We start from the raw sequence: 25745 nt of genomic DNA on the forward strand, positions 1-25745 counted from the left end.
ATGGTCCCTGTCCTTATGATGTCATTCTAAGTAAAGGTAGAGGGACCCCTGACCATTAGGTCCAGTCGTGGGCAACTCTGGGATTGCAGCGCTCATCTAGTTTTATTGGCCGAGGGAGCCGGCGTACAGCTTCCAGGTCATGTGGCCAGCATGACTAAGCCGCTTCTGGCGAACCAGAGCAGCGCACGGAAATGGCGTTTACCTTCCCGCTGGAGCGGTACCTATTTATCTACTTGCACTTTGACATGCTTTCGAACTGCTAGATGGACAGGAGCAGGGACTGAGCAATGGGAGCTTACCCCGTCGTGGGGATTCGAACCGCCGACCTTCTGATCAGCAAGTCCTAGGCTCTGTGCTTTACCCACAGCACCACCCGCGTCCCTGATGTCATTCTACAATACAACAATAAAGGAGAAACAAACCCCTGACGAGTGCTGAGATATGTGAAGGAAGATTTCGAATACATCCCTGTGGCTACTTCACAGTTGCTTCTCCAGGTAAATAAAGAAGCAGCTCCCCTGCCTCGCTTAAACCCGTTAGAGGTCTCCTGAGGAGTGAGACAGCCCTATACACTGGTACTTTGGTTGTCAAACGGCTTGGCTCCTGAACAAATGGGCTGCCAAATGCTGCAAATCCGGAAGTGAGTGTTCCAGTTTGCAAACGTTTTTTCAGAAGCTGAACATCCCACGCAGCTTCCAAATGACTGCAGGAAGCTCCTGCAGCCAATCGGAAGCTGCACCTTGGTTTTCAAACAGTTGCAGGAGTCGAACGGACTCCCAGAACGGATTAAGTTCAACAACCAAGGAGAGAGGAAATCCCGACTAAAGAATTATGGCAAGAGAAACTGATGCACTATGCAGAATTGGCAAAATTGACACATAAATTACGGGACAAGGATAACTGTGTCTTTAAAGATGAACGGGAACCTTTTACAAAGTATCTAAAGATGCAACAAAGTGAATTGGACTCCTTGGCAGGCTTTGAATAAACACTCACAAACTTTTTATTGATAATAACCAGTTAGATAAATTAAGGAGTTTATAATTTTGTAACATGCAGAGAATAGCATTTATAGAGAAACCAGAGATTGGAACTGAGGGAAGTCAGGGGGGTGGGGAGGGGGGTTGTTTTATGGGAGGGGGGAAATTAAGGATAATACGTTTTAAGATAATACGTTCTGTTTAAATTCCTAATAAAAATTTTTTTTAAAAAAAGAAGTTCAACAACCAAGGTACCATGTACCCACAAATAACGTGTGATTCCTTTGTGCTGTGTAGAAAAGAATTTGCATGCTCGGGGAGTGGCAGAAGTTCCTGACACAGGAAACCCAGCTGTGGATTGAGGCGGCAAGTGCTGGCATCTTGTTATCACAGGTGCATGAACAAAACGGTTTCCTAACACTGTTGGGATCACAAGACTTTACAGCTACCTGGTGTGCTCAAAAGGCATGGATAAAGTGTACCAGATCTTGTGCTCCTCAAAAAGACCTGTCTGGAGTAGAAGTAAAGTCCAAACGGGTAAAAGAACACCATTATCCTCAGTATAGACCTAAATGATCTAGGCTTATTGGATAATGAGCATCATCTCACTCACACTGCCTTCAAAGCTCTTAACATCTTATAATCTCTACTTCCATGGCCTTAAATAATACACGGACATTATCATTCCACCAAGCTATTCAGAATGGATAACACACACATGCTTAAAATTACCAGGAAAGCCATCCCCCACCCCACCCCCAGTAATTTTTACATGGTCTTTAAAAAGATAAAGGCCATAGCTTCTACTTTTCATGTTGCACTAAATGTAAATGTCTACATTTTATTTCTGAGTACATGCAACTGACTGGTTGTTCTACAGTACTCTTTGCAGTAGGAGCTGTAGTACAAAGGTTAATTTGCAGGGGCACAAGCTTTTTAAATGCCAGTCGTACAACCTGTAGCCCCAGTCACTTTTTCTGAGATCTGAACGGCTCTGCAAAAGGTCTTCAATCCATTCGCTTGTCATCTATATGAAGCCGCTGGGAGAGATAATCAGGGGGTTTGGACTGGGTGTCCATCAATATGCAGATGATACCCAGCTCTACCTCTCTTTCAAATCAGAACCAGTGAAGGCGGTGAAGGTCCTGTGTGAGTGCCTGGAGGCGGTTGGAGGATGGATGGCGGCTAATGGATTGAGGTTGAATCCTGACAAGACAGAAGTACTGTTTTGGGGGGACAGGGGGCGGGCTGGAGTGGAGGACTCCTTGGTCCTGAATAGGGTGACTGTGCCCCTGAAGGACCAGGTGCGCAGCCTGGGAGTCATTTTGGACTCACAGCTGTCCATGGAGGCGCAGGTCAATTCTGTATCCAGGGCAGCTGTCTACCAACTCCACCTGGTACGCAGGCAGAGACCCTACCTGCCCGCGGACTGTCTCGCCAGAGTGGTGCATGCTCTGGTTATCTCCCGCTTGGACTACTGCAATGCGCTCTACGTGGGGCAACCTTTGAAGGTGACTCGGAAACTACAACTAATCCAGAATGCGGCAGCTAGACTGGTGACTGGGGGCGGCCGCCGAGACCACATAACACCGGTCTTGAAAGACCTACATTGGCTCCCAGTATGTTTCCGAGCACAATTCAAAGTGCTGGTGTTGACCTTTAAAGCCCTAAACGGCCTCGGCCCAGTATACCTGAAGGAGTGTCTCCACCCCCATCGTTCTGCCCGGACGCTGAGGTCCAGCGCCGAGGGCCTTCTGGCGGTTCCCTCATTGCGAGAAGCAAAGCTACAGGGAACCAGGCAGAGGGCCTTCTCGGTAGTGGCGCCTGCCCTGTGGAACGCCCTCCCATCAGATGTCAAAGCGATAAATAACTACCTGACATTCAGAAGACATCTTAAGGCAGCCCTGTTCAGGGAAGTTTTTAATCTGTGATATTTTAGTGTATTTTTGGTTTCTATGGAAGCCGCCCAGAGTGGCTGGGGAGGCCCAGCCAGATGGGCGGGGTACAAATAATAAATTATTATTATTATTATTATTATTATTATTATTATTATTATTATCAAACATTAAGAATACCTAGGCTGAACCCAATTAGAATACCTAAGCTGAATCCATAGTCAACTTCGTGATTGTGCAAGGTCCTAATAGTCCAGCTTTGCAGACTGTGCACACTTACATACGGGTTTCATCAACAAATCTGATGCCCAACAAGTCACTATTAGTCAACTGCTGATTTATCATTTCTGTTTGTGAACTTATAATTCCCTGTCTATGTATGAATGTCAGAAGCAGTAATTCATGAATGTACAATTTTAAGTCAACGCCATGTGTTTAAGATAGTGGTGGGAACCCTGTAGCCCTCAAGATGCTCTTGGGACAATCCCATCCACCATCCCTGACGCACCATTAATGCTGGCTGGCAAAAACGGGAGTTGGAAGTCCAAGAACATCTGGAAGTTCACAGGTTCTCCATTCACTGCTTTTAAGAGAAAATCTATGAAGGGTGTGTCTGTACTGCACCTAAGCCAAATGTTTCCACACTTCTGCTTCCAACAATTTAGCCAACACTTTATTGATTTGTTGCCTGCCCTTCACCCAAAGGTCCCATCATTAAAACACAACGTTAACAATAACAGAACAACTTGAAACCATAAAAAATAAGGCGGGTCCTAACAGTATATACCCAAAGTGTCCAAACAGGTGCCTCTTCAGCATCTTTCAGAAGACAGATACACCTCTGTGGAGATGGAATTCCACAGCTTAGGGGTTGCCATGGAATGCCCTCTCCTGGACCACCACCCTTCCCCAAGCCTCTGAGGGTAGAGACTCTACCAAAAGGGCCCCAATCAGAGCACTTGAGCTAGTCTGATGGGAAGGAGGCAGTCTTTCTGATATTTGGGACCTCAAAAGGGCCTCCCAAGATGGGGAAGCTCTGAGGAGAGCTCTGTGCTCTCTCTCTATTCCCCAACAAAACTCACTTGGGAGGTTCCCCCCCCCTAAGGATAATGTGGATGCAGCGGTCCCACATTCCCAATAATCCCCTTGTTTGGGTATTCCACTAAAGGAATCCAGCGGTTGTGGATCCTGTCCAATGCCCTGCTGGTGGCTAGGGCCATGGCACGACCCCCAGTGACATCAGGGGAAGCTTCCAGGTGTATTTGCATCAACAAGCTCCTCCCACTGGTTGTTAACCTTAGGATGACTCCCTGCTGCCCGGAGTGGAGTCATGTATAGATTGTTTGATCCAATGCCTAAGCCAATGCCCCTCACATGCTGTAACCAATAAAGTTGTGGCCTTCTTTAGCCCATTAACCTAAATACATGTGTCCCTGTGTCTTATTTATCTCAAAGCGGGTGGCAGGTCCTCGACTCACTGTGAAGACTACTGGGAATGGCAGCTGCTGGCTCTTCCACCAACATGGTCATCATTTGCCGCCTTTCAAATTCTACTGCCCTTCTAATTTTGCTGCCCCTAAAATTCTGCCACCCTAGGCAGCTGCCTGATGGTTAAAACTGGGTCTGCTCCCAGACTGGGGCTAGATATGAGTGCCAGGGCCTTCTTGTGACATCCAAACATTTTTCTATATAATCAAGGATAGCTTCAGAAGTGAGCTATAAAATAAATAATTGTGTTTGTTTCCATAGTTTATATCTCAACCTTTGATGCGTAGGCACACTCAAGGTGGCTTGCAAACCTCCAGATACATTTATAGCCATTATACCAGCAGTTAATTTGATAATAAAGTGGATTCCTAATGTTTTCATTACGCATGCAACAGACATTATGCTGTATTTGTGACGCTCTGTTATGTTTTATCGTTTTGTATTATTTATTGTTTGTAAGCTGCTTTGAGATTCGTTTGAATCAAAAGTGCCATAGAAATACGATCAATCAGATCAAACATTGTGACAAGCTAACTTTAAACTTAACTTCTGTGCTCTAACGAAAAGTAGCGTACCCTAGGGCGGAAGGTCCTCCTAACTAAGGCAAAGTTTCTTTGAAAAATGTCCCTAAGTAATTGTTGGCAGACCCAAGGACTTCTAACATACAGCTTGAAAGAGAACACTTCACCTAGCTCCTTATCCAACAATACTATGTCAGAATTATTTAGCCAAGCAAATTATGATTGATGGATACAGAATGACATATGCCCATAGGCCAATCTTCAAGTCATCATTTCAACATCCAGCTTCAATTGGAAATGCATTTATTAATGGCAGCGTTTGATAAACAAGTTTAGAATACTGTTTCTATAAGAGAAAGTAAGGTTCATTCCAACACTCTAATTCTACGATTCCGTGTGTAAGAGAGAGGGTGGGAGAGAAATAGAAAAGGGCAGGGACCTTGAGAACCGTTCCCCATGAACATTTATTATTATAACATATTTATTTGTAGCATTAGTATAGCACACTGAGCAGGGACACGTCACCTGGCCACAGTTTTCTTCACTATGATCAGAGTGTGGTATTCCTATTTAAATTATAACAGTAATTTCTAATTCTGAATCTATAAATATGAGTTAGTATACACAAAGCAATGTTTTCCTTGTTCTCTTTTGATGATGGATTTCCCTGAGTTGTGGGTGGGGATGGAGTTTGCAGGACTATTTATTGTTTTGGGAATGATACTAAGCTGCTTCAGAGGTAATGTTTGCATGGGGGGGAAAGGTAGTCTGTTCTCATGTCAGCACAAATTTGGAAGATAAACAGGCAAAGACTCCTAAAAGTTTTTTAAGATTTCACACACTTTTAGTCCTGCCATTACCTTGGGATTCATCTTGAAGGGTCAGAATGTAAATCTCCTTGAATGATAATGTTGAAAGAACAGTTTGTGTAGGAAGGATGTAACAAGTACAGCCATCCTGTGTGTGTTCTTGCATAACTATTACACACATCTGTGTGTTTTAATGTCAATTACTGTGCTTTCAGAATCAGTTTTACACGTCTTGGAGATGGAAAAGGAATAAAATTATAAGTGTGCTAGAAAAGAGTCATAAAGCCTGTAGGCTGTGGGAAGCAGCTAATTGGGTTATTAAATAGTGACTTAGCCACAGGCTGTCACACTATATACAAAACGAAAAATAACATTAAAAATACAGGATATAATTTTAAATTACAATGACAGGCATCAATTGAGAATAGCAGCATTTAAATCTGAAATGCCAAACTTTTAAAAAATTAATTCCACAGACTATTAAAGCCATCACATTTTACAGCCTTGGTAGTTTTATAAAAATTGTCACGGTCAGATTAATTGAAACTTCTATTATAGCTCATTATGAATCAATCATCCTTTCAATCCAGGCCAGTGGTTGCCAAATGTTTTTCCTCCAATAGATCACTTGAAAATTGCTGAGGATCTTGACGCACAACTTAAATTATTATCATTCTTTTTTGACTGTTGTAGCAATTGTAGCGTGCTGTGCTGCACTGTGTGGTTTTTCAAATTGTATTTTCATTGTTTCTTAAATCTGGCCCTATTCATCATAGTCGTAGACATGCCTTAGATTTGGTGTTTACCTCTGCAGACATGGGTGACCTGAGACAAAGTTCCAGTAGAACAAAAGAAGTGACATGGTCAGTTCACTTCCTGGTGCAACTAGAATTCTCCGTGACCCTTCTCCTCCACAGGGAGATGGGAACCAATTTAAATGGTCTTTCCCAAATGGCTTCCAGAGATCCCAATCCAGAATGAGAGTCCTACACCTTGCAGTTAGTGGCCTGAATGGACTGGAGAAAATGTATTTTTCCTCTGTAGTTGTACAGAAATACATATCGCACCCTTATATATAAAGTGGTACCTTGGTTCTCAAACTTAATCCGTTCTGGAAGTCCGTTCCAAAACCAAAGCGTTCCAAAACCAAGGCGCACTTTCCCATAGAAAGTAATGCAAAACAGATTAATTCAATCCAGACTTTTAAAAACAACCCCTTAAACAGCAATTTAACATGAACTTTACTATCTAGCGAGACCATTGATCCATAAAATGAAAGCAATAAACAATGTACTGCAGTCACACAATCAATCAGTAGCTGAACTGGGTTCCACGCAGTCACAAAAACAAAAGAAAAAAGAGCCACAAAAACAAAAACGCAAAACAAATAGCAAAAAACAGACAGACCTCAGCGTAACACTCAAATCAGAAATGTGGCACTCAAACTGGAAGCATAACACTCAAAACAGAGCACATTCAGCTTCCGAAAAGAGTTCGCAAAGCGGAACACTTACTTCCGGGTTTGCAGTGTTTGGGTTCCAAGTTGTTTGAGTATCAAGGAGTTTGCGAACCAAGGTAGCACTGTAAAGGGAGGGGATCTTACAGCTAAAATGGGTGAAGATGATGGTGAAGAAGATGAATATGAAAGGATGAATTATGCAACCTTTTTTGTTGTATCTCTCACTCTTCCTTTCCCCCTCTAGCCCTTACTAGTCTTTTTATTGTATTCCTCTTGGTGGAAGGTTGTCTCGGCTCGTTAGTGTGAACTTATTGTGCAGACTCCAAAGATATGTAAATATTACATAATAATGAAAAAGAGATGAGATCACAGTGGCTACTGCTTTAAATAATATATGAGGTAGTGAAGCATTCTTTTCCTTGATTATCTGACTCTGACAGAAGAATTATTCTTACCAACAGCTCTTGGAAGTCTACATCCCATTTTCAAAATAAACTTGCAAGCCAAATAAAAGGGAGAGAGGAAATGAAGAGAATATAGTACATTTCAGCAGGTTTCTACCACTGTACTCCCCAGAACTGCCACATCTTTTCAGCGAACTGTTCACATTTTTAAAAAGAATTAATGATGATTGGATAAATTCTCTACATCTTGCCATCTTGAATAAGACTACAGGTTGCTACTGTTATTTTATATCCTTTTTACACTAGCAGTAAGATGTCTTGAGTAAAAACATGCTCTAATGTTTGTAAAATCCTAACATGCTGTGTTGAAATCCTAACATTTTAGAACCGGAAGTGAGGTAGCTATTTTTAAAATTCTTATTATTTATTCAGTTTGTATAATGCCCTTTATCTGAGGAGTCATAGCATAAAAACACAAAAATACATAATGTAACGAACAAAACAATACCCCGCAAAATGATGTTTGTTAGATCTTTCCAGTATATAGATATAAATATAACTTAGCTGAATTCTATAGGAACGGTAATATAGAAATAGCTAACAGCGCACTCGTATGAGCCATTGTACTGAGGCAAGAGTTCACAGGTGTGGGTTCAAGGTCTCAACATTGGGCTGGAGCTGAGGACATGGTCTGTTGTAGTGTAACATTGCTGGGTGAGCCCAGTCTCACCACAAATACGGGAATAGATCTAGAAAGAAACTCACTTGGAGGAATCCTACGTTTCCTCAAGGATCCTAGATCCAAACATGAAAATGCTTTTAAGAGCCATTCCCACGAGAACCAAAGAATATTTCTACAAAGAGTCACAAGAGGGCACCATTCAAGGATGACACTTTTCCACTGGCAAGTTAGATTTCGCCTATTTAAGCATGTGACATGCTGACATGTACCTAATTTTCCGAAGGTATATTATTTAAAATCACAATGTATCCCTAATCTGCAAATGGTGAATTCAATGCTTTTGCTCTCGGGCAGGGAGAATGACACAAGAGACTTTCAAGATGTTCAGGGAAAACAACAAGCATGGGTCTACGAAGAGGCATTTTTCCAAGTTTCCGAAAGTCAGTACAAGCAGTTATGATGACAAAGATGAATTTCCTATTGTGGAAACCCCCGTGGTGTGAAAAGAGGTGATTCAGAAAGATGAGCACAGCATACATTACAAGCCTGACGCACAACTCTGACAGTGTTGCAATATCTTAATATATTAGTGGGAGAAGCCACAGCTCTGGCCTGTGGGAGTTATCTTAGAAACTCCATCAGTAACTCTGGAGCAGGAAAAGGGGAGGTTTGCACTGCGCAGACCTCCCACCGCCTCGCCCATCTCCCTACCAGTGAGGAACAGAACCCCACCTGCAGGGAAGCTAACATAGGACCTCCACCACACCTGGTGAGTTGCTTCTCGTAGCTACATCACCTCACCATAACCCTCATTTTCAAGGGCCAAGAAGTTGTCCCTTGCTCAGTGAGGGAAACAGTGCACTTGAGCAGGTTGCTACTACAATTTCCCCCAGAATTGCCGAAGACACACAGGATGATACCGAGATTGTCATTCTCGCCCATGACACGTGCTTATCAAGATACAGTCCCACTGTAAGATTCCATCCTTAACACTTTTGTACCAATTAATCTAGGAAAGCAATAACAAACCAAACAAATGTTCTCTATCTCCCTTTAAAGAAATTCATCAGGTTGCCTATTCTAAAGGCAATGAATCGTTATTAGGTCTCAGAGCGGTTCACAACATAAAAGTTACAATGTTGAAAGTACAAAATAGATTATGAAAACAACTAAAACAGTTAGCAATACTAATGTATACAAACTCATACAGTGGAACCTCGGTTTTCGAACGTAATCCATTCCAGAAGATCGTTCAACTCTTGAAACATTCGAAAACCAAGGATCAATGGGCTGGCTGTAAAGTCAATGGGGAAAAATAAAAAACGCGCCTTGGAAGCCATTTGACTTCCGAGGCACGTTCAGAAATGGAAACAATTACTTCCGGGTTTTCGGTGTTCGGGTTCCGAACTGTTCGGCTTCCGAGACGCTCGAAAACCAAGGTTCCACTGTAAATACATTCCCCAACAAAAGCCCCTAAACAGTATCCCAGACCACAAATACAAAATACATATTAAGATATAATATTTGAAAACAAAGAACATCACCTCCAAAATAAAACAATACCCACTCAAGTTAAAACCCCATCCCTGTTAAAACCATAATTTTAGCACAAGGGAGCCAGCCCTCATTCCACCCCCAAAGCTCCACCCCCAAACTGCTATTATTTACTAGTCAAAATAACTATTGAGCTTATCGCCCAACTAAAATAATCTTGGTTGTCCTATGAGTTTTAATCTATTAACTGTGCAATCCTATGCATAACTATTCAAAAGTCGATCCCATTAGGTAGAGCAAGGCAGCCACAGAATAAAAAAGCAAATTGTTGAGCACCAGCAAAGGTGGAAATTATTTACCTTGCCTTGGGGGGAAAGTCCTCCATTTTGGATTTTCTGCTTCAGATGCTAATAACTCTTAGTCTAAGTAGTCCTCAAACAAAGGAATATTACTTTGGGAGCACAGAAGTCATTTTCCGTTTACATAAGACAGCTTGCTTTAACTGTAATGCTCACCTGTTTGTTCATAAGTATGTAGATGATTGGATTGCATACAGTGCTGCTCTTTGCCAGAATAGATGGTATGACGCTTGCAACTGGGGACACCAAGCCTGGTCTACCGAATGTCGCAAGGAGAGCTATAACTCCATAGGGCATCCAGCAAATCAGGTAACAGATGATGGTCGTGATCACCATGAAGAGGACGTGGAATTCTCTTTTACGGGCAGAAGTCTTCCGTATTTTTCCAACCTGGTAAAAATTACATAGTGTCTTATTAGCAGTCCAAAATATCCAAAGTATAGCAAGTCATTTGAAATGGTCTTTGAAGTGTAGGTGGGTTCCCACGAGGCAAGACACAGTGATAACAGCAAGAACCTTTATTGAACAAACAGAACTAAACAACAGGGGCAAAGCAACTGCTTATATACATTTCTGAAGGCCTGGGCCACTCCCACTACCAACGTGATTGGCTGTCTAAACTTCCAAGCTGCGAATCATGACTCAAGAGTTTAAGGGCCAATGGCATATCCAATGTGATTGGATATCATGAATCGAATCAGAACGCAGGGGCTCAGAATCCTTAGTCCAGACTCAAGCTCAGGCAAATTCAGACCACTGAATACATAACAGAGTCAGGCCCTTGTTCTTTTGAGCAGGACCAGCCTTATCATTATGCAGAACAAGACAGGTGCCTCAGGCTGGCTTTTCTTGCAGTTTATTGGCCGTTAACTGCTCCCAGACACTGGTTTTAAGCACCCCTACTGCCTCACCCCTGAAACAAATCCAAAGTTAAAACTAAAATTGGGTGTCACGCGGCATCCGCAAAATACCCGGTACTCCAGATTGTTTTTAATTAATAAGCTTACAGGGCAAATCTTAAGCATGCCTGCTTGGAAGCTAATCCCATTGAATTAAATGGGGATTACTCCTAAGCAACTATGCGTAGGACTGCAGCATCGTTTTCTGTTTTGGAGCACCCTTTGGCATGGAATTGCTTTGAATTGGCTGCTCTTCGCCCTGGAACGCTTTAGAATCTGAACAACGGATGGTCAGAATTGGCTCCCAAATAGATCCCCAGGGCATTACTAAATGGTTATGTGTGTGTTAATTGCTCAATTTAATTTGAAAGGAAAATAAAATATTCTTTAAAAGTTGTAAATATTGTCCCTCTCTAGGAGTTCTGTAGGTAAATGTCCTTGAAAACAGCTGCTGAAGAACCAATCAATCATCGCGTGTAAATATATTGTACTACTATCTCATACAGCTCCTAATTAGTGTTATATAACTTTTAAGTCGATATTGTCAATTGGTAGCAACATTCTAGAGCCTGACAAGTGTGCGCAGTGCTCACAGATCAGTGCCTGAACAACAATCCTGATGTACAGAAATTGACTATCCCTGACCTGAATCATAGAGTTACTCTTTGAAATGTCTTTAATAAATAAGATGCAATGTCTAAGGAGAGGGACTGCATACCGGCACCTATTTTTCTTTTTTTTAAGAAAAAAACTGGTTCCAGCTCAAGAAAGTATGTTCATTTGCCCAGTACAATGGATGTTAACATTTCATACTGCAAACAGGAAACTGCCGCCTGAATGCCCACTGTTAGGTTGTGGGTGAACATATCAGACGACACAGCGATTCTTCAAACAGCTCTTGTTTATTCACAGGCCAGAACAGAACTGAACTGAAGGGTTCAGCCAGCCTGCTTATATAGAGCTCCAGTATAATGTAACTGTAACAACTTTCTGTAACTATCCAATCACTGAACGTCACTTTCGATCCCTTATCTGCATATGTGGACCTGAGTAAAAACTATCTACAGTATCCCCCTGCTGGCCCAGGGTGAGAAACTTCAGTACATAACACCCACTCCCCAAACCATATATTAATATTTACCTAAAAAAGCTGCCTAACACCTAGGCAGACTCACTGTTCCATCTGTTTCTGTACTGTCTATACCAGGCATGGCCAAACTTGGCCCTCCAGATGTTTTGGGACTACAACTCCCACCATCCCTAGCTAACAGGACAAGTGGTCAGGGATGATGGGAATTGTAGTCTCAAAACATCTGGAGGGCCAAGTTTGGACATGCCTGGTCTACACTGACTGCAGCAACTCTCCAGGGTATCAGACAGGGAGTCTCTCCCAGACCTACTGGGAGATGTTGGGGATTGAACCTGAGATGTATAAAGCAACTGTTTCTGACTATCCGTTCCACCATCTGTGGATTCTGAGAAGGTGAAAGCAGCTACTGGGGAGAGGAGAGGCCAAGACCAATCACCCTGAATGGGCTCACACTGTTGACTCATAATTATCGCAAGGTAAGCACTTTCACATCACACCGACTCTCTTCATGTTGGGCCTTCTGGGGTCGTGTTTACCAGCATCCATCAGAAGACAAAGCATTTTGGAACATCACAGAATCAGCTTACTTTCAAGAACTTTTGTCAGTGTGTGACTTTCAGATTTGGCCTGAGCCTTGTTAAGAAAAGCATGAACAAGTGGGGACTGTGACAAAACGTTGCAGATTGTACTCTTGTTCAGTGTTCTATCTAGCCATTTCCCCTTTCAGGATATTCTAGTCCCACTTTCCCTCTGTCTCTTGATTATTTGTGCCTTCCTCACCCAAAGAAACTCAGCATTCCATGGCCACTGAGTAATAATAGTCATTATTATTATTATTATTATTATTATTATTATTATTATTATTAATACCCCACCCATCTTGCTGGGTTTCCCCAGCCACTCTGGGCGGCTTCCAACAAAATATTAAAATACCATAAAACACCAGACATGAAAAATTTCCAATCATCATTGGATTGGGGGGAGGGTTGTCTCATGAAATCTCCCCCAAATATTGTAATACTTCTGTAAACCCTAGTGTTCTGAAAACACTGTAAACGCTATGGTTTACTGCAAGTATGCTTCCTCTTGTTTCTGAGCAGCCTTATTTTGGCAACACAGCCATCTGAACTTGGCACCCAAGTCTGTTATATATGTAAGGTTCTTGTGTCTGAGGCACTATAGGGCACTATAGAGTGAGAGGTACAGAGTAAACAAGTCTTCAAACTTGGCCTGAATTCAGTGTTTGACTGCTCACAGCGCAAGCGGGCAAGTTACAAGCAGCATAGCTGGGCCCCCTTACAAATACAGCTTGCAAGAAGAGTTCATTACAGAGGCACAATTCCCTCTGGGCCCACCCAGAATTCTGCATTTGCCCTGAAGCAAAAAAAAACAAAACAAAAAAACCATTTACCCACAAACCAAAATAGATGCATTTATCCCCAGAGACACATAAACTATCAGGATGTCCCAGGGTTGGGGATCCTGTCACAACGCATTCATCCAACCAACGCTCAAGAAACAATGAAGTTCCTTCCGGGTCTCCCATCCCAGCAACAACTGGTTGCCAAGTGAGATTATACAAGCTCCTTTAAACAGATGCAATCCTACGGTGCTTCCTTCTGTATCTGTATTCAGCTACTCCCTCTAAGGAAAAGAGAGGCTTTCTCTGATGCACCTAAGCATGTGCCTCCAGCAAGACATCCCTAGATTCTTTTTGACAGGTGAAACAACTGCAACAGGTCTCTAAGGGAGATAAAAGTGAGGAACACAAGGAAGCCATCAGGATTCAGCTCAGATAGCCTCTGAGACCTGCAGCGGCAGGTACTATCACAATAGCTTTAGAAAGCGGAGATGAAATATTCCAGGTAAAAACATAGCCAGGATGAGACATCAACCACCAGCTTTCCCCCCATCTCACCGTACAGCAGCTGTTAGACTACAGGTGAAACTCAGAAAATTAGAATATCGTGGGAAAGTTCATTTATCTCAGTAATTCAACTTAAAAGGTGAAACTGGAAAATGAAGTCAGTGTCCCCATAAAACCCGTCTGCGGAAGGAAGCATGAAGTGCCCCAAAATCTCCTGGTAGACAGCTGCGTTGACCCTGGACTCAACAACAGTGGACCAACACCATTAAGTCCAGGGTCAACATGGCCGTCTACCAGGAGATTTTGGAGAACTTCATGCTTCCTTCCGCAGACGAGCTTTATGGGGATGCTGACTTCATTTTCCAGCAGGAATTTGGCACCTGCCCACACTGCCAAAAGTACCAAAACCTGGTTCAATGCCCATGGGATTACTGTGCTTGATTGGCCAGCAAACTCGCCTGACCTGAACCCCATAGATTCTCTATGGGGTTCAGGTCAGGCGAGTTTGCTGGCATTGCCAAGAGACAGATGAGAGACATGAGACCGAGCAATGCAGAAGAGCTGAAGGCTGCTATTGAAGCTTCCTGGTCTTCCATAACACCTCAGGAGTGCCACAGGCTGATAGCATCCATGCCACACCGCATTGAGGCAGTAATTGATGCAAAAGGGGGCCAAACCAAGCACTGACTACATATGCATGCTTCTACTTCTCAGAGGTCCAATATTGCTCTATTTGCAGTCCTTGTTTTGCTGGTTTCATTTAATATTCTAATTTTCTGATATTGTTAATTTGGGGTTTTCATCAGCTGTACGCCATGATCATCACAATTATAACAAATAAAGGCTTGACATATCTTGCTTTGCATGTCATGAGTCTATCTCATATATTAGTTTCACCTTTTAAGTTGAATTACTGAAATAAATGAACTTTTCCATGATATTCTAATTTTCCGAGTTTCACCTGTATCTCCAAAAGAGAATATTTCCATTTAAAGGAAATGTGTTTATATTAACAAGCAATTTGTGTGTGGTAACAGGTAAGGATTCCTAAGAGGACACGAAACATTGAGAAGTTAAGGGATCAAGGGCTTTGAGGTGAAGAATCCTCATCTGCATTTAAGCGCAAGTTCCAATATTGCTGCCACTCAAACGTTAGAAAGTTCAAACAAATTTCTTTGCTTACTATTCTGTGGGTAATTTTCCTGTGGAAGTATTGTTCTGCCCTGTTTGCTCTTTAAGGAAATTCTTGCTAACAGGTACAAGGAAGTATTATACTGGAAGCATCACCAGGAGTTTATGGCTTGGGTCAATGGCATATAGTACACAGGCAGAAGTATAAAGCCAGAAGAGATGTCATTTCCTAGTACATGGAACATTAATGTGTTATTTGTGCATTCTACTGTGAAGAGTGGCACCAGACAGAAAGTTCCCTTTCCTTTAGTAACAAACAACCCCTAGAGAAGACAACCTCTCTTTGCATTCAGCCAAATACAGTATACAATAAGAAATTAATTTTCTTATTGTTGTACACATCCAGATTTTTTTTAAGTGCACAGTATACACAAGAGACTTCTAACAGAAGTAAAAAGTGGTTTTTTGAATGAATATGGAATTTTGAAATGGCTAAAGCCACAATCCTAACCATGCCTACTCATAAGTAAATCCTAATTCTGTTGAATTCAATGGGGCTTACTCCCCGGTAAATGAGGTTGGGAGTGCAGCCTTAATTACGGTAACAATTAAAGTCTGTTGTTAAGAATTCTGTGCCACATTCTCACAAGATACTGTGAGTGATTTCCAATTAAGACGTACTGAGTAGCTCCACTGAAATCTGTTCTTTTGGCTATCGCCATATGGAACATAGTGCAAATAGTTGTGTACAAAATACACACATCCGTTATGAAGGTTATACACATGTTTTAATTCTAGTTTTGCCCTTTTTAAAGGCAGTTTAACGAAGTTTATTATTTCCCCTGAAATAAACACCATATGATGTAGCAATAAACAATCCGGAATAATCAGTCTGATTATAGTAGATCCTAATGTCCTACAATCTTGGCTTTGAAATGTTAGAGCGCTTTGTGAATATTGTAGGTTCCTACTGGGCAGATATTTAATTCTTGAAGGTATTCAGGTAATAGCTTTTGCTCTGACAGGAATCCTCTAGGAGTTAGCTCCTGAAATCAAATATATCATCTAGCATTACTCATAGCCCTAATTTCAAAATTCTCATGCAAAGGCCAACCCTGCTTACTCAAGTACTTAGAACCTGACTAAAATTGGACTCTTGGGGCTTCAAATGAGAAAAACATCACTGAAAGCCAGGAGATGTCTACCACACTGAAGAATAAGTAAAAACTGAAGAGTTCTCCGGACAATCAATACATGCATAACCCTTCCAAATTTTGTCCTTTGCATGAGAGTTCTCCAAGTTCTAATTCTAAAGCAACATCACAATATCCAGCCAACACCTAACATGTGGTGGAGCCTGGGAAAGAGCAGAGCATAAGCAAAGTTTAACTGCTGTACATGTTTTTGCAGAAATTATAAAATGCAGGAATAGCTGCCATGGTGCCCCTCCAGACATTGCTTGACTACAGCATCCATCATCCCTCCCCACTGGGTTTGTTGGCTGGAGTTGATGGGAGTTGGAGTTCAACAACATCATAAATCTCATTAATCAAGGTAGAATAAATTAGGCTGCAATCCTAACCCCGTTTGGTTCCACTGAACTGAAGGACTTACTTCTCAGTAGACACTGTAGTAATTAGAAGTGCAATCCTGAATAACAAATTAATCACAAATACTGTCAACTCGTCAGATCCATGAGGACAATCAAAAGGCGCCTGGTTCATTAAAGCTAATCAATCCTGCAGACAACCCTTAATGATGCTGAAGTTGGTTCATCCATTTACAAATTAGGTAAAAGCATCTTATTAATGGAGAGCAATGGAATTACCAGTTCAATTCATTATTCAACCTAAACCATTTTCAGTCAGTTCATCAGTGTCCAAGACAGATAACCCCTATTCATCGATGGAAAGGTTTGATGGTCTGGACTTGGTGAGTTTACCTGTCATAGATGATGCTATTGTTACCCTGTCTGATCAGAGGAACAGCCTAGGTGTTCTCCTGGAGCCAAGTCTTTTCTTCATCTGCACTCAGAACCAAACTGCATGAGTTTACCTTCAAGGCCACCATATAAATATTTTAAAGAAACAAACAAAATATTTATTCAGAAGGAGCAGGAGATAAAGGATCTGCTTTGGATTCAGATGGAGGCAATCCCTGGAATCTCCAGGGAAGGCTGGGAATATTCTGTGTCTATACCTTGGATACTGTAGTAACTGTCAGTCAACGTAGACAGTACTGAGGTGGATGGACCAAGAGGCTCACCTGATGTAAAACAGCTTCGTAGAATCACAGAATTGTAGAGTTGGAAGGGACAACAAGGGTCATCTAGCCCAAACCCTGCAATGCATCAATCTTTTTGCTCTATGTTCCTAGAGAACAGTTTATGAAGACATGCAGCTCTGCTACTGAGGGAAAGTAGCTATGGCCCTGAAAGCTTCCTAGATAGGAGACGATTGCTCTCAAAGGAGGATAGGATAGAACTGTAATAAACAAACAGAGATGCCACTAAGTATAGGGGACTTACTCTCAAGTAAGTGTGCAGAGGATTAGGGCCTTCAAATATGAAATGAGAGAAATCTACCATCTTTGAAAGCCTTCAATTCATTTTTTTAAGTATGTATATTACAGGGCACGTATCCGAAACGCAACCTTCCTCAGAGATAGCATATAACGCCTGTGATGCACTTACCTGTTTGACATCATAAAAGAGGCGGGCGTAGCAGTATATCATCACTGTTACGGGGATGACTAAGCAGAATATGAAGAGGCAGATGATGTACGACACGGACTCTGGTGTTTCAGAGGTCCATCGGACGGAACAGCTGGTGCCTGCCCGCTCGAGCCCGTAGCTGCTCCAGCCAATGAGAGGGGGCACAGTCCAAACCAGAGAATAGAGCCAGGAGCCCCCAACTCCTAACAGAGCCTTTTGGTAGTCGGAGCCACGTTTACTGGTGAGGGTGCTGTAACGTTCATAAGACAGAATGGCCAACGAGATCAAAGACACAATGCCTGCAACGAGAAAGAAGTGGAGACAAAAATAATTAAGAGAATCATTTTGTGTTATTTCATATGACGTAAAGACTTAAAGGGCAGAAAGCGAAATACCATTTTCTGCATGATTAGAACGTCAAGGGGAAATATTATTATTATTATTATTAGTTAAATTTGTATACCGCCTATCATCCATAGATCTCAGGGTGGTTCATAGCATAAAATTACAATATAAAAAACACAAAAATACATAATAAGAACAAAACAAAACCAATAATTCCCCCTCCCAGGATCAATAGGAAGAAGCTGGCAAGTCAGACAAGGTCAAGTAACACATTTTATTTTCCGTTTTCCCTTCTATAAACACACAAAAAAGGCATGACTGAACTTCAAACTTGACATTTATGATAGCGATGTCTCCCTCCACTGAGAATAATTTTGCAAAATTTACCCCAAGCTGAACCCCAATTTTGCAAAATTCATCCCAAGGGAACTTGACCTCCTGGTCTCCATTGATCTTTATTGTTACTTCCTTGTCACCAAAGGACATAAAGATGATGGAACCAAATAGTATAGTATAGTATAGTATAGTATAGTATAGTATAGTATAGTATAGTATAGTATAGATCTGCTTTTGAAGCTTTTGGCAATCTCAGAATTATTCAAAGAAAATATTCAAAACTCCTGCCTCTGTCTCAGTGGAAATACATTCCCTTTGGTAAAGACAACTGTATCTGAATAGATTTTTTTGTAAAGTCATGATGACTGTTTTAAAGCAATTTCCCAAGTTTTCATCAGGACACAGGACAATATCCCTGCCAGCTGGTCCGCCTGTGAGAGTGCTGGCAGGCAAGTGAGAAAGAACCAATGGAAGCTGCACTCAGCTTTTCATGGTCATCATTTGCTCACTCATCCCTGGGGGTTAGGAAGAAAAATGACAGAAGTGGGCAGCTGGCAATCATGAGGTGGTCCCAGGAAGCTTTTGGGAGCAAGAATGTGGGCCTAAGCAAGCAGATGACTATGCTATCCTCTGATGAACATGACCCTGAGTCAACCATTTCAGTGTGACTGATATTCTCAGGAGGATACAGACTACAGAAGATGTGGATCCTATGCCTATATCTTCCTTTCCTGTGGGATGGCTTGTGCTAGTGTGGGAAGTAATCATACAATCCGCCCAACCCAGATGGTTTCCTCCTACAGACATGAGTGGAACAGCTTGAGTTTTAGTCTATATTCTTCAGGTTAGAAGTCTATTTTCTTAATGGCAGAAAAGTATATGAAACATTATCATCTTTGTATCTTATTACTGGGTTTCACTTCCATGAGTCATGAAAGGAGGGGGGCTTGTCTAGATGTCATCATTGGGTTCCTCTCCAAGCCTGTGATTCGATATCTGTAAGATGGGGTTTCTGCAAAGAAAAAGGGACTGCCATAGTGGTTAATCTTAGTGTATTTTTTGTCTTTGTTGGAAGCTGCCCAGAGTGGCTGGGGAAACCCAGCCAGATGGGCGGGGTACAAATAATAAATTTATTATTATTATTATTATTATTATTATTATTATTATTATTATTATTATCCAAACCAAGCCTTGGCCCAAGAACATTCTGACTTAGGCTAACATCTAGACCAGTGGCGTAGCGTGGGTTGTCAGCACCCGGGGCAAGGCAAGTAATTTGCGCCCCCTAACCCGTGGATTTGCGCCCCCTAACCCGTGGATTTGCGCCCCCTAACCCATGGATTTGCCCTAACCCCAGATGTTGCGCCCGGTGCGGCCCGCACCCCCTGCACCCCCCACGCTACGCCACTGATCTAGACACCTCAACCTTCTGAAGTTTGGCATATAGAGCAGATATGTCTACAAGTAAACTCAGAAAGTGTTTGGCAAGATGGCCTCACCCCCCTTTATCTTATAATGGAAGACTGGGGTCAGCAATGGGAGGTTTCTGGGACAGATCCAACAAAGGGGTAGTAGCAAGCTGTTCAGTTGCCAAAATGGGGCACAAAAGATGCTTGGGAGGAGCAACAGATGTAGCAATGGGACCTGCAACTCTTCCAGTTTGAGAGAGGGAGAGCTGGGCACTGAAGGGTGCTGTCCACAATCGGAAGCTCCAAGTGATCTATCATTTGCAAGGCTGTCCCCTACAGATTGCAGTGAAGGATCAAATATTTGAATTAAGAAAGCTGTGAACTACTGTTAAGGTACATGTTCTGCCCTGTTCCCCCTTCTTTGACATGTATGTATAGGAATGCTCCTTTTATTTTTACATGGCAGAGAATTCAAACAGTTCCCACTGTGTTCCAGCAACAGATGTTATCATGTGGGCTGCTAAGTTCATGCTTTGTCTGTGTCCTGGACACAGGGATAGACTGAAAGATATGGACATGGGGCTCCCACCATAAGAATAAGTACAACTGCATGTGTTGGCACCTAGAGAACAGGGCTAGCTAGCACATTTTTTGGAAGCCACTTCACACATTCAATACCTATGCATACCAAAAGGCCAAAGTGGGCTACAAATTTACCAGAAGCTAATTCTTAATCCACTAAATTGAAACAAAGTTTGTTTGCTTGTTTGCGCTGAAATGCATACACAATGACAGCAACATTGACATTTACACACAGCTGGTGTGTCCGTGGGTGAGTGGGGGTTGTCCTCTGGTATGTAGTGAGAAGTTTGGTTTTTTTTTAACAGGCAGACAAGAAGCATTTGGAAACTAGCAGGGTTTGCTATGGATTATACAAGTGCGTAATTGTGGCGCTGTCTGCAAATCAATAAATGGCTGTTGTTTATTGACCTGGAAATCGTTTAATGATGCCCCAATTACAAAGGCATTGCCACCTCTACATAAGATTTGTCCCCTTTGATGTTTAGGAAAATACCAATGTAAACAACCAAGACACGTCCACTTAGTTAACTTCTGGGGGGGGGAAGAAAAAGAAAAAATTCTTATCAAAAGAAAAAGTATTTCACTAGGTATGCCAACGAATTTAGAGGATTGTGCTTACAGAGGGGGAAAAAAGAATGTGGCTTCGATTCAATAGTGACTACTTCCAAGTGATGGAGACAGATCCTGATAACAGCTGGATTTTATATTTTCAAAAATGGAAGAACCACCACTAAATATTTCTGCGTCCCAGCAGTCCTCAGGACAATCCCAGGTACAACAATACACCTAGAAGAGAGGCTAGTCTAATAATATTAATATTATTATTACCACCTCACACATGCCATCTCAGTGCAGTAACTAAATGCAGACTCTATGAGGATGGAGAAACTGTGACTCTCTCGGTGTTGTTAAGAGTCCAACTCCCATCAACTCCAGTCAACATAGGCAATGGCCAGGGAAGACGGGAGTTATAACCCAACAATTGCAAAACAAGAATCTTCCTTTGATGGGCAATGCCTGATGCACATATGATGTGCACTCTTTATAAAGACTTGAGGAATAAGGAATAAGGAATAAGCCCCTCTTAATGTCCATTCCGGGTCGTCCAGCCACTGCCACAGTGTCCTTTCTCTTGGCAGATCAAGATGAGCAGGTGACAGCAAAGGCTGCAAGCTGAGGCAATTAGAATAAGATTCACTATTTGACTATTGATTCAAAACCCTAAAATGTATTTTATATAATTCACTTTTAGAATTTTATATAATTCACTTTTTATTTCTATTCTTTGTATATCGTATTGTTGTTTTATTGCTATGGCCGATGGCCGGCGCAAATATTCATTCATTCATATGATGTGCTTGACAGGGGCCCACAGCCGCGCACCTATTGAGGTTTGCCACAGAAGGACTCTCCACTTGGGGATCTGGTCCTCCAGTCGAAAGTGGTTCACCACCTCTTGCCTTGGAGTACACTACAGAGTATGTGACTTATGATTTCAATTCCTTTTCTTGCCTTTAGATCAGAGGCTGAATGGAAGCAAAAGGCAGGCTGTTTGCTCCCCTTCAGTTTAACTTCCAGCCCTGACAGCTCCGGGCTTTGTCTACACTGCACTGCTGTTTCCTAAACAGCGTGAGGAATCCATATTGGAGCAGATGGGAGTGATGCTACATTAGCAAATTAGCAAGTAAAATCATCACAGCCAACTGACACCTCCAACTCCATGGACTCCCCCCCCACACACGTGGTAATTATACTTTGCAAAGTTGTGTGGAGGTTGCCCCGGGTCATTTGACCCTTTTTTAACAGTTCTTTTTTCTCCTACAAAAACCACGCAACGCTTGCTTTTAAAGTTTAAGATGACTGTGGTGTTTGCCCTCCTAGGTGACATCATGCTGGGTCATAAGGAAGGGGTTAAATGGGTGTGAAGTGATTGGCCAGTGGAAACCCAAGGGGAGGAGTTAAGAGTTGTTTGGAGGTCAGTTGGGAGTTGGAGAAGGAAGAGGGAGTTGGGTTGGTCTGTGGGTTGGTCGAGTTGTGTTGTGAGAGAAACTGATAGGAGGAGTCAGATAGACAGTTGGGATAATCAGTCAGCAGTTATTAGGAAAGGTATAGGCTGGTATAGAAACTAAGATTAAGAAACTGACAAGAAAAATTATCTGAAACCATAAACTTGCTAAGGCTAATAAAATAAACTTGCTTATTTGATTTAATGTTAACAACTGTCTGGACTCTGTGTGTACCTGAGAGAAACGGGTCGGTGGCAGCGGGGAAGCAATCACAGTGGTGGCACAGGGATCAATAGACCGTCAAATGTCCGGGGACCCTGTGTGATCGCCACAATGACATATGAATTTCATTGCTCTACTTGCTCTTGTCAGACTGAATGTACAAGGGAGGCAGGTGACACTTATGTTACTGAAACATATTTCCATGAATTTGCATCTGAAACTGGACTGATATTTACAGACTGGCCCTGAGGCAGGCAGCAGCAGAACACTAAGCACCTGCTGTTCTCACAATTAAAACTCACGCACACAGACATATACTGGGGGGGAAACCTGCCTCAGTATATATATGACATCACAAGATTCTAGGCTACAGCATTAACCCTTTGAATAGTATTTTGGATGCACCATTCCCACAGTTTTAAGACCATGGGTAGCCTCAGTTCCACCTGAAACAACTCAGCTGGACACGATTCTACCATTAGCAAAACAAGTTTCTACTGTACTGTCACCGCTGGTTCAATGGCCTGCAAATCGGTTCTTAGAAAAATATTTAAATGTGAAAGATCAGAACCAGGGACACACTTATGGCAGAGTTAAGTGCTGTGGCTTGACCTGGGCATAAAGAGTAGGAAGTTCCTTTTTGAAATGCGTATTGTCTAAAGAGCACCAATCATTTTCTGCTCCTTTTCCATGCACAAGTTCATTAGCAGCACATTCCAAGTATTCCAATTTAGAATCCTGGAGTAAACGTTTGAACTCATTCTACCTCCTGGGTATATGATAATAGATAACAACAAACTAGAAGCCTTAAGGGTTTCTAAACATGCTTGAGGACAAAGCCCTGTCATTGTTTATAATCTGGTTTGTTAAATATTGGAAGTTCAAGCATTACATTTGAAGCTATAGTTTTAAATTTTAAAAAGTTATGCTTTCCCCATAAAACTTCCCTGTGGAGGGTAAGGCTTTTACATTTTATTTCATTAATAAGTTACTGAAGTATAAACATGTGTGAGCAAACTCCCACCAGCTATCAACTTCACTCATCTTAAATAAGTGTTTTCCCTCCTTCCCCCACACCCCCTTTTTAATGAGAAAACTTGCCTGGCATAAAAGATCTTTTAGGTTACGCTGATAACTGGACACATGTAAGTGACAGGAGAAGGACAAGAACAGTCACTTTGCCAACAAGTGACTTAAATTACCTGGGAAATGAAAGCTTCTTAAATGCTACTAATTGCTAACCTTTGATTTCAACTAAGTGTAATGTATCTCACAATGCACATAGTAATCTACTAATAGCTTAATTGTGAGCTGAAGGTCTTTAAAAGATCAAAATAAGTCTACGTAAACCTAGAAAGGAGGGAAGTGACCATTTTAAAATGATGGCAGAAGTTTGAGTAAAGCGGGGGAGAAAGTTAAAACTTGTTAAAAGTCTTTTGAAAACAAAACTTCAATGTCTCTTCATCTCTACTTTACTCAAACCTCTGCTGTCGTTTTAATCAAACCACTTTCCCCCCTCTCAGTGTTTCTCCTTTCTTGTTCCCATGCCAGGGCCACTGCCGTTGTGCAACTTGACTTCACGTTTGCTTCCCTGCCTCACCCTGACTTCATGGAAATCCAGGGATTAGCCCCCCCTTCAAGGGAGTTGCATGACGACATTCTTTCATTTTTATTATATAGAGAGATTTTTAAGGGGATTTCAGTGGCTTGTCAGAGTGGTGTTACATGCAATATCCAGTTCACACCAGAAGTTAAGACTGTCCGTGGAAGTAATTTCTGCACTGCCACTGGGTTGTTTGTGTGTAAGGTGATTATTTGTCATCAGTGACACTAGCTACTATCTAGTCAGGAGTCCATGACATCAATAACCTCAAGTGACATTTCCCTACCACCCACAACATGTCTGTGAAATAATGGACAATATCAACACAACAATTACAAAACATGCACACTGAAGCCCAAACTGAGTACCAATATGATTAGTTATCCTTATGTCCCAGAGAATAAAAATGTTTTTACCTGGTGCCACATTGTTTGGGGGGGGGAGTTAGCACCCATTTGCCTCCATGGAGAGAGCATTCCAAAGATTTTGGCTATTACAGAGAAGACCACAGCTTTCCAGGAGGGCCAGAACATACCATACTTTCCCATCTCTCAGACGCCCCCATGTATAATTTTGGGAGACTCCAAATTAAGAAGAAAAAAAACCTCAGCACTACCCATGTATAAGAAGAGCCCCAATTTTAAACCTAATTTTTTGGTTTAAAAACCCAGTCTTATACACGGGAAAATACGGTAATACTCATGGATGTGCCTTATATATAGAAGGTCACAGATTCCTTTCCTGACTTTCCCCATTAAACGCTTGAGCACAAACATTTTTATAGGATAAAGGGGGCAAAATTCACACACATACACACATACCCCAACAGCAAGAAAGGGGACTATAAAACCAGTATATGTCTCTCATAAAGATATACCCTCAGTTCTAAACGCTTATTGTGTTTTTCATTTATTCTGGTTAGTCCCTCCCCTTTTGTCCTTTTTTTAAATTCCTGAATTACTTCTGCATTCTTGATAGGACTCTGATAAAGTACTTGGATTTTTATTTTAAAACTAAGGCAAATTTAGGCTTTAAGGTGACAACACACTACAAGGGCAGGTTGATTCCACCGAAATCAAGGTTACCTACTTTTTAAAGGAACATATATCTGGAGCTGAAAGGGATAGGAACAAGGCTCTTCATCAACTCCAGTTATGAAAGTGTTATTAATCACAATGCCTGGTTAAATAGGCCAGATCCAAAGACTCTAAAATTAAAACTATCCAACTGAAGGTCAAAGCCCTGGTTACAGCTAAAAAGTGTGTTTGTCCTTGAAACTTATTTATCTAGAATTAATTTTGCGATCATTCATTTGGTCATTATGGTCTTCATGTTCTTCCAGATTGCCTTAATAACTACAGAAGCTCTGCTACTTGTTAAAAGTTGAAATTTGCTTTAGAACATTAATTGTAACCGATGTCTTATCCGAAGGAGATTCTGCAGAATATACA

At 41.8% G+C, this 25745-nt stretch overlaps 1 protein-coding gene across 1 annotated transcript in view; it reads right to left on the reverse strand.

Moving 5' to 3' along the window:
- Positions 1-25745, reverse strand: part of LOC310761174 (parapinopsin-like) — a 52420-nt gene that overhangs the window by 14100 nt on the left and 12575 nt on the right. Inside the window, exons 3-4 of the mRNA XM_083610939.1 lie at positions 17771-18090; positions 10248-10481 (exon numbers count right to left, since the gene is read on the reverse strand). Coding sequence (XP_083467065.1) covers positions 10248-10481; positions 17771-18090 — 554 coding nt within the window. The remainder of the gene's footprint in view (positions 1-10247; positions 10482-17770; positions 18091-25745) is intronic.

Source organism: Podarcis filfolensis (assembly GCF_964270895.1).
Source record: "Podarcis filfolensis genome assembly, chromosome: 4".
NCBI lineage: Eukaryota > Metazoa > Chordata > Lepidosauria > Squamata > Lacertidae > Podarcis > Podarcis filfolensis.